A 10,411-nucleotide genomic window follows, 5' to 3' on the forward strand; every position below is an offset into this window, starting at 1 on the left:
CCGAAAATATTTAACATATATCTTACTCTACAGTACAGGTACACTAAATACCTAGTTAAATTTATAGTTCAACGATCTAAATACAATTTAGTGAAAAATAATAAATTCACGAACTCTTTTAAATTAATCCTGTTAAGTACGTCAGGGTCTGCTTAGTCCACGATCTTTCATTTTCTTTAGAGGTTCGTTGATTTTTTCTCGCACTAAATTTTGCACACACTAAATATTTTTTGTTTGCATTGCATCCTTACCAGGATTCCAGTTCGCGCGTTGTGAGCGTCGATTTGTGTTTTGAAGTCTCTGCTATCGGGAGGTTGGTGGTCATCAGCTGATCTGTATTTTGGGTCGATCTTCGACGTGGGCGTCAGCTTGACCCCTGACCCGATCTTCCGCCTCGATTGCCTTCGCCTTTCTCCAAAAAAAATCCTTTCTGCAAATCTTAAAAAAGTGAATATTTTTAGAATCTTACCTCGATTTCATGTAAGATTTATAAAGTTAAGTTATACAATAGTTTTCTTAGTGAATGACAATAGCTGTTCTTATTCTTCTCGAGTATAAAATGGTTATAAAGGCGAGATTTTTGCGGCTATGTATATGATTAACGTTGTACGTGTATCGCAAATGATGTGTTGCTGTGTATGGTGGTATGTGTTGTAGTGTATGTAGTGATGTGTGTATCAAAGATGTGTTTGAGTATAATATACATCTATTTTCATAGTTTTAGGTTACTTGTGACGGGCCCCGTGTAACTCTCCTGGCGGCGTAAATATCGTTACTCTCATGAACTTCGCTTTATTTGTAACATTAGAAAATAGAATCCATTGGTTATTTAGCAGTTTTTGTAGACAGCCTGTACTGTCTGCACAGACAGCCCATGCTGTCTGCCAGCTTAGTTCATATTTCGCGCCACTCAGGTGCTGCCATCTATAGGCCTTGCCACTTCAGTATGCCCAGACTTGCCTCGCTCTCACTCACACAGCGGCCTAGCAGCGAGACACAAGTACTCCCAGCTCTCTCTCGTGGCATGGCCCTGCCCGGGCCATGGGCACAAACACACAAGCCTGTGTAACCCACCACTACTTAACAATAAAGTAAGAAGCCTCCGAAGAAGTATATCATTAACACCGCTCTACAGTCTACCAAAATCACCATCATTATAAATGGTGACAGCGGTGCTCGCAGCGTTGTGTTTACCCTGGAGAGAGGAAGGAGAGGTATGAAGTCATCTTCACTTCATCACCCTACATAAGAAGCATCCGTCTCTCAACGAGTTATCCTGATGTCGTGTCTGCACGTTTGAGCATCCAGACACAGGTACAAGCAGGATCCAGCCGAAATTTATCGAAATTCTCCGAGAAATGTGAGTGGCGTCACAGTGACCCCACGCTACAGCGTCCCAGTGACCCCACGCTGTTTCTCAAGTCACGTGTTCAGCGTCACTTGTATGTTGCTGTTGTTGTTCAGCTCAGCACAGCTGTTTCAGCAAGCCAGAGGTGAGTTTTGTGGTGATTTCTGCGTCCAGTGTGAGCTTCTCCACGTGTTTGTGGGTGGAGGAGGAGGAAGAGGAAGTGGCTGTTCCTCACCTTGCCCATGCCCGCCCTGCCATACACACGCACGCTCCTCGCCGCTAGCCTACCATATACCACTCACCACTGCCCACTCCCTCTGCTGTGTTTTCTGCTGTTTTTCGTATGAATTCATTGCCAGTGCTGTGTATCCGAGTGCCCGAGGCCACTCGAAGCTACGTGGATTACGACGTCACGTGCGTGTGGCCGATGTCACGTAGACCTACAAAGCCACGTGAGTTACCAGATGTCCCAAGGCCTCATGCTGTGGTCTGCTGCCCGCATCACATCGACGCCACCCACGATGCTGCCCGACTTCATGACGTCACGATGTCTGCTGACGTCACCTCACGATGTCTGCCTGACGTCACCTCGAGATGTCTGCTGACGTCACCTCACGATGTCTGCTGACGTCACCTCACGATGTCTGCCTGACGTCACCTCACGATGTCTCCTGACGTCACCTCACGATGTCTACTGACGTCACCTCACGATGTCTGCCTGACGTCACCTCGAGATGTCTGCTGACGTCACAGTGCTGCTGACGTCACCTCGCGTCATCACGCCTGACATCACATGATGTCACATCGAGTGTTTCTAGTAATTATTTCAGTATTGTCGAGAAGATTGAGAGAAAATATATGTCGTGTGTTAATTCCTCTCAGTCAGTGTTCTCACATTTTAGTATGTCTTAGTCAGTTTTATGCGCAGAAAAGCATCATTTGTTAGTTAAGCCATGTTGTACCGTATGTACAGCGGTGTGTTTGTAAGTTTTCCGTGTTTCCAGTGAGGTCTGTGGTCAGACCCTTGAGTTGTACCACTAAGTCACCCGCCTGACCAGTGGTTGACAGCTGATTTCTCAGCCCTGAGCGTACGAGCCCTCTTGTACAGAAAGCTTTTATGCTCGTCGCTCGTGTTGTTCTGCAGAATCGTACCTGCTACGATTCCCATCGAGATTTGTTTCACTTCACCTCCAGACCGTCAGAGTGCAGTTATATTTAGAGAAACAAGTCTGGGGACGCTTAGACTAACCTCTGCTATAACTCAACTGTCGAGAGATGATACTCGTCAAGCCGCAGCCAGCCCTGTCGGCAGGCGCTGTGTCAGCCTCGTGTCACAAGCTTCAGTGAGCAGCCTGCACAAAGAAGATGTCACTTTGACTGCTAGCTCTCTCACTGCAGTCTGGTGTATGATGTTACGACTCCCAGATGTTTCGCCCAGTCGTCTCTGCCACGACTCGCTCCACAACTCGCTCCACGCTCGCCGGCAGTGATAGCCCAGCGACAGTACCAGTCGAGAAGTGTCCTCCTGAGTCGCTTGCCAGAAGTCCTGCCCAGTTGCCGAGTTTTGTCGACGCCTCACTCGAGGGCACCAGCATGTCGTGCCCCAGGTTGAGTGAAAACCTGCAGCGACTCCTACGATGTCTGCTTCACCGTTCCAGAGGAGACCGTACCCTGTTACGTCACAGCTCAGCCGCAGCGATGTCTCCCGTGTTGCAGTTTCTGTCCAGACGCAGGAAGGCGTGCAGTGATGCCCTTCGACGCTCACTGCCTATGACCACGATGTTTAGCACACCCCACATGTTTTTTTCTTCCCTCCCTGTAGGAAGTTTTTTTTTTCCATGTCCATATGTATATATATGTTTTTATTTTGTGTTCTGTGCCCTGTTCCTACGAGAGAGAGACCGAGTTTCTTTTACTACCAGTATTGTCGCGTCGGGACGACACGCGGTAGGTGGCCGAGCGTATGTAGACAGCCTGTACTGTCTGCACAGACAGCCCATGCTGTCTGCCAGCTTAGTTCATATTTCGCGCCACTCAGGTGCTGCCATCTATAGGCCTTGCCACTTCAGTATGCCCAGACTTGCCTCGCTCTCACTCACACAGCGGCCTAGCAGCGAGACACAAGTACTCCCAGCTCTCTCTCGTGGCATGGCCCTGCCCGGGCCATGGGCACAAACACACAAGCCTGTGTAACCCACCACTACTTAACAATAAAGTAAGAAGCCTCCGAAGAAGTATATCATTAACACCGCTCTACAGTCTACCAAAATCACCATCATTATATTTTGAAAAAAATCATTTTTTCAGACATTTTCAATTGGCTTAAATAATTACCAGCATCCTGATATAGTGACCAGTTTGCTTCCATATTACATAAATCGTGACGTCTCGTGTAATAAAACAATGTAAAGCCTTTTAGTCGCATCCCACAATGTATATTCATATTCATTCCAAGTATATATGCCAACACGCCACTTTACAGGAAGCTCTACAATGCAACCAATAATTTCCGGGGAAGGTGGTAGGCATTTGGCTTTCACCCGAGGAAAGAACAGATTAAATTTCCTCCACTGTCATGTATCAAGAGTCTTCACTATAGTTATCCCACATGGAGACGTACGTCCTACCACCCCCAAAGAGACGAACAATGGAAGAAACCAACCCCATAGTACAGCCACATCCTTAGTGATACTTGTACAGATTTGTATATTCACTCGTGGTGCGCTGCCGCAACTTAGATGTGTATTGGCTACTTTTTATTAATTTGCTTAAACTTGGTTAAACAACGTTTTTAAAGATTTATGTTAACTTCAAATGAAGAAAAAAATAAGACGGTGAGAATCAACTGAAGAAAGATGAGCATAAACAACATAGGGTGCTGCAGGAAACAGACCTCTTGCCGTAAGTGAGATCATCGCTACAGCCGCCGTAGCTCCACGCTCTGAGAGTCTCGGCTTCATCCTGGGAGGAGGCGCCACAAGAACAGTGGGTAAGGCGGCCCAGAGCACAGGTGCGAGACAGCACATACGACACAGAGGCTGCAGACATCGCCTGCAGGAACGCTGTCTCCGGGAACACTGACGGAGGGGAGAAAGATGTAATAACATTAATTATATTATATGATTGTAAAGTGGGCGCTCGATCCTTCTTTTGGAAATGAACGCCCTAGTGTGACCGCTTACCCCCGTCAGGTTGCACATCGGGGAAGGAAGCGTGCCCTGAAAAGCAGTCATGCGAAGGTTAGCATATGCAGCGTTAACAAGATCAGCTATTCGCAATACACCTGTAGCTCGGTTAGTAGCACACTCAGCTCACACATTGAGTGTCCGGGGTTCGATCCGAAGTACAAGTGAACATATTGGGCGTGTTTCCTTACACCTGCTGTCCCTCTTGTTAGCTGACTGGTGTGGGTGGCATCCTGGGGTGTGGCAGTATACTTCAGATAAGGTTGGGCTATGAAATAAGCTTTGGGTTTAGAATGTAAAATTGATACGCAAAAAAACAAAAAACGAAAACCTCACCCCATCCCCTAAGAGAACGTGGTTTTCCTATGTACTGATCACAAAACATTTTTTTAAACCTAAATAATCGTACTGAAAGATGTCGGAAGAAATTCTAAAGAGAGCAGGCTGAAATAAATCTAGTAACCCTTTACAGAGGCTCCCAGGGAAGAAAAATTTAAATCTGTCTTTTCAGTAAAAAGATCCATCATCCACGAACCCGATTAAGAGCCAGAAAATAACTTGATGTCAAAGTCATGGTTGAAAAAAGCATTTCCTCCCTTTCACTTCCCCTTCACTTGTTAGGATTCTAGGGATACAGGAGACACTTACATGTGCTTGCAATGGGTCATTAAAACTGCCTGCCATGTGTACACTACCAGTCAAGAAGACTAATCCTGAAAACAGGAATTAAAGTAACTTACTAATGTATAAAAACCAAGATGTACTGATGTATTGTATAACCGTATATGAACAAAGATGTGTATATCATATACACTCCTCTGAACATGCATTGCTGCTCTCACTGCATACACATCAAAAGGAAATGCACCTCAGAATATATTAATGTGGTCTGACGCATCTCTAGTGAACTTTTAAAACTGATAAGTTTAATGCTTATCGAAATAAAGTAGGATATTATGAACATATTTTTTGTCCCAAGTTACTTCAATAGGAATTAAAGTGTACATACATTTTCCACAAATTCTGTCATACCCACTGAAACGTAACTCGAATAACTGGTAATGCGTTGAAAGTTCTCAAATATATCCACAAGTCAGGATGCGAATTGAGTACTCTTGGAGCCTGGTCTGAGTACTCTTGGTACTCTTGGAGCCTGGCCAGTGTAATCAGCAAAACTTTTACGTAGCATGGATAGTATTAGTTACTAAAGAATTATCTACAGGCTCTGGACGACGATTCGGAGAGTGGAAGAGAGTATTAAAATACTTATTAAAGCTTGCTAGCAAAATATATTACAGCTCACACTGAAATACAGCTGCTGCAGATGAACAACGATTTTGTATTAGTGAGAGAAAGGGGGGAAGATAATAGAGCTTCTGCTCACCTTTCCTCATGATCCTGCTCCTGGTGGTGCCGAGAGAGCAGTTCCACCTGTCGTAGCGGGTAAGATGCTGACACTGCCTTGCCCCGAACCACGCAGCCTCCACCAGCACCTTCGCTACCTCCTCCGACCGCCCACATTCTCGCCGACCCCACCCACGCACGCCTACACGCTCACACTGCAGCCAGGAGCGGGTTTTGGGATGAAAAAAAAAAAGGTAAAGATAATTCAACTTCATTATTCTTTAGGTATCAACAAACAGGACCTCTAACTGGTTGCCTTACCTTTTTTTTATATATTTTCCTCTCACAACTAGAGAACGCCAAGTCCAATCGTCTTCAAATTTTCAATACTTCTGTATGGTAAGGAGGACCAAATTCTTTTAATAAATAGCTTGTTCACGTGACCAATGACGACTCCCAGCAACTAGGAATGTTTAGTAGGAGAGAGCACAAGTGACTAAATAGCATCGCAATTGTCACTATTTCTCTAATTCTGAAAGGTTTCATTAACCACTACCACTTTCTTTTCTGACCTTTGCTAAGTCTAGCCTTGTTTTGCTTATTAGTACTTTTTGTATTGTGTCAGAAAATTCAGTATTAGTTTCGAGCCTACGGAGCAACTCTCCCATCTCCCTGCCAGTTACACTAACCCCCACTCACCGTACGCTGGTCTACGCTGGAGAGGTTCAGGGTAAGAGTGCTGGCTGTGAGAAGACTCCGGTCTACCTTGCTTCTGCTGGACACTCTGCCGACACACAAACACATGTTAATATCAAAACTAGAAAACAAAATTTATAATTATAATAAAACTAAAATTTAACACTCAAAACCTGGTGTATCTATCGTTTCCCCGGACCTGGTTTATGTCATTCTCTGGTCCTGTTGTATCTATGACTCTCTGGACCTGGTGTATCTATTCTTTCTGGACCTGATGTATCTATCCCTCTCAGGACACCCACGTACACCACACACACTCATGGTAATCCCCATGTACACCCTACACCCTCATATCCATCTCCACATACGCCTCACACCCATCTTCACGTATACAACACACCCTCAGAGTCACTCCCATGTACACTACTCACTCTCACAGTTATCCCTACGTACACTATACACCCTCACACCCTCTCCCACGTAGAACCTCTTGTCTCCAACGTATACGGCACTGAAACACAATGACAACCGTCTCTAGATACTTTTAATTCTATTTAGACAGTTGAGATTAGGATAATGTAGCAGAAAGCTCTTTCATACAGAGAAAAACTTCTACTCACCCAAAGTAGCCGTGAGAGTTGCGAGCAGAAAGAAGCAGCAGAGAGGCTACGATGGTTGTCTTAACGTCCATCTTCATGTTCGTCACGTCAGAATGTGACCAGGTGTTGAGTTGAAGTGTTCTTGCATCCCTCTGCCTTATTTAGATCTTCATATTCGAGTTCTCTTAGTTAACACTGTCTTCAAAATTCGTGATTCTCGTTGCTAGCCTTCCTACAGTTCGCGTTATTTTGTTGTCATTTACATTTGTGTTTTAACTTCCCTGCTCTTCCTCTTATTTATTGCCACTCTCAAAAGTATTAGTTAATTATCAATAACTTTCACTGCTCATATTAAAAAATTCTTGGTTTATGCACAAGAAACTCACCATTACACTTGATTTTTTCTAAGATTTAAAGTCAGAATGCCTCGGAAATGTTTTGTTCTGTACATAACACAGCCCTTGATAAATTTGTTAAGCCTGAACTCAGTATATTTGAGTACACCATGATATACATTTCATAGCAGTTGGTGGCCTGTGGCCTGGTGGCAAAGCTCTCGCTTCACACGCCGAGGGTTCGGGTTCGATTCCCGGCAAAGGTGAAAACATTGGGCGTGCTTCCTTACACCGGTTGTCCATGTTCACCCATCAGTAAAAATGGGTACCTGGGTGTTAGTTGACTGGTGTGGGTCGCATCCCGGGACAAAATTGACCTAATTTGCCCGAAATGCTCTACATAACAAGCGGCTTTCTATATTGTAGTATGTCATTGATGTCAGCTAGGTCTGTATACCTTGTACATGTACTTGTGTATATATATATATATATATATATATATATATATATATATATATATATATATATATATTTATTTATATTTATAATGCAGAGAATCCGTAGTTTGAGATTAGGAGGAGGTGTGGGATTACCAAAACTGATAAGTGTTGCACATGTATCTAATTTAAGTATCTTTAGTGAGGAAACATTTCGTGTGGCGAAACGTTTCCTCACTGAAGATACCCGAGTGTTGCACATGTGTCTAATTTATCAACATTACCAAAAGTATTATCCAGAGTGCTGAAGAGGGGTTGTTGAGATGGCTTGGACATGTAGAGAGGATGGAACAAAATAGAATGACTTCGAGAGTGCATAAATCTGTACTGGAGGGAAGGCGGGATAAGGGTCGGCCTAGGAAAGGCTGGAGGGAAGTACAGTTCCGGTACTGTTAATGTTGCAGTTTTATAACTGTAGTGTAAACATGCCTCTGGCAGACAGTGATGGAGTAAATGAATGTTTTTCCCACCCTGCCTTAGTGGGAAACGGCCTATGTGTTAATAAATAAATATATATATATATATATATATATATATATATATATATATATATATATATATATATATATATATATATATTGCCGAATAGGTAAAATTGGTCAATAAGCAAGAACTAATTTAAAATTAAGTCCTTTATAAAATTTTCTCTTATACGTTTAAAGATACATTCTTTTCATTTATGTTAATGTAAAAATTAATGATTTTGTACCAAAACGGCCTTAGAAAACTTACCTAACCTTATTATGACAAGTTCAATTTAATTTAGCCTAATCAACTAAATATATTTTAGATTAGTTTACAATAATTTAATAATAAACAAACACAATGAAATATATTTTTTTCGTTAGGTTCAGAATGACTTTGGCGAAATTATTGTATACACAAATTTTTGTTTGCTTTATTCGGCAAGAAGAGCGTTGTTATTTAAGCCAAAATCGCAAGTTATACGTATTCGGTACGACATATATATATATATTATATATATATATATATATATATATATATATGAGAGAGAGGGAGAGAGAGAGAGAGAGAGAGAGAGAGAGAGAGAGAGAGAGAGAGAGAGAGAGAGAGAGAGAGAGAGAGAGAGAGAGAGAGAGAGAGAGAGAGAGAGAGAGAGAGATTTGAAATGCTTAACAATTCGCAAACAGGAGAATTTATTTACAAACATTATCTCTACGTTCACAGTAGAACTCGAGCCTGCAAACTCTGTATCAGAGAACGCAGGACTTAACCACATACATACATATACACGTATATTTTACTATCAATGAGTAAATTTCTAAGAAAACATACTGGCAGCAGATTAGTGTTAACTTAATATTAGAGTGTTAACCAGAGACTGATTTTCACGCTGAGTGTGAGAGCGGGATGCAGAGAGACAAGAGTGGTGGCGTAACTGAACAGTGTCGACACATCAGAAGAGAAGCATCACTCCTCACGAATTTGTTAAGAGGTTACGTCACGGCCGCCAGAACCATTGTCCCACCTCCCCTTACTTGTTCTAATTGTACGAATTTACATATTTTTCTTAAATAATATTTCCTTAAACTTAATGGTTGCTCTATAGAAATTAAAAATTGTAAGTGTGATTTTTTTTTGAAAGGCAAGACTGGACAGCTATCTGAAAAGTTCCAGATTAGACAGGTTGCAATAGCTATACACAATAGCTATGGTGACGTGCTGGCAACAACAGCCAGGTTATAAGGAAGTCTGTAATGAAATATGACCTCAGGCCGGGCGTCGAAAGCACAACTCTCGAAATTTTTCACAGGTATGTTACAGCACATATGAACAGGTTGATTTGCTACCAGTAAATCATAACATTTCTTTAAAAATAATGTGATTGTCTTTTAAGAGGTTATTTTGTTAATATGTATCGGTTAGATTACATAGGGGACGATAATCTGGCACGGTGTCATATACAAGGCATAGGGTTGGCACGGTGTCATATACTAGGCGATGGGCTACCACAGTGTTATATACTAGGCATTGGGTTGCAACAGTGTCATATATAAGTTGCAGGGCTGGCACAGTCTGTGATATCGGTTTAGCATCGAGATACGGAAAAATGCACGAGCATTTTTGAGAAAAGCTGCATGTATTGTTAAAGCAAATCCCGAGGTAGTAGCCCGTAGGTACTTCTCTGGACAGATTCTGAGCACAATGTTATCTAGCTCACACACACACGCATTTAATCCACTTTAATGTTGGAGTGTGGATTGCTATTTATTTTTCAGTACAGAGTACAGAATATCACACAGCATAATTCTCTTCGTGCAAGCGAATGAACAAGATCATTTCAATCCAAACTAGTAAATAATACTTTTTGTTTTATAGGCACTGACTTATGATGATTAGTCTTGCACAGTGTTTATGTGAAGCTGGAGGTTGTATCCTTCGTCCG

General features: G+C 42.5%; 1 protein-coding gene across 1 annotated transcript in view; it reads right to left on the reverse strand.

Annotated features, from left to right (window-relative positions):
• LOC128692854 (protein Wnt-9a-like) overlaps positions 1 to 7,678 on the reverse strand; it is a 9,665-nt gene extending 1,987 nt beyond the window's left edge. Inside the window, exons 1-5 of the mRNA XM_053782179.2 lie at positions 7,194 to 7,678; positions 6,577 to 6,661; positions 5,918 to 6,092; positions 4,242 to 4,425; positions 252 to 438 (exon numbers count right to left, since the gene is read on the reverse strand). Coding sequence (XP_053638154.1) covers positions 252 to 438; positions 4,242 to 4,425; positions 5,918 to 6,092; positions 6,577 to 6,661; positions 7,194 to 7,270 — 708 coding nt within the window. The 5' untranslated portion in view covers positions 7,271 to 7,678. The remainder of the gene's footprint in view (positions 1 to 251; positions 439 to 4,241; positions 4,426 to 5,917; positions 6,093 to 6,576; positions 6,662 to 7,193) is intronic.
• Between the last annotated feature and the right edge of the window lie 2,733 nt (positions 7,679 to 10,411).

Source organism: Cherax quadricarinatus, chromosome 38 (assembly GCF_038502225.1).
Source record: "Cherax quadricarinatus isolate ZL_2023a chromosome 38, ASM3850222v1, whole genome shotgun sequence".
NCBI classification, from domain to species: Eukaryota; Metazoa; Arthropoda; class Malacostraca; order Decapoda; family Parastacidae; genus Cherax; species Cherax quadricarinatus.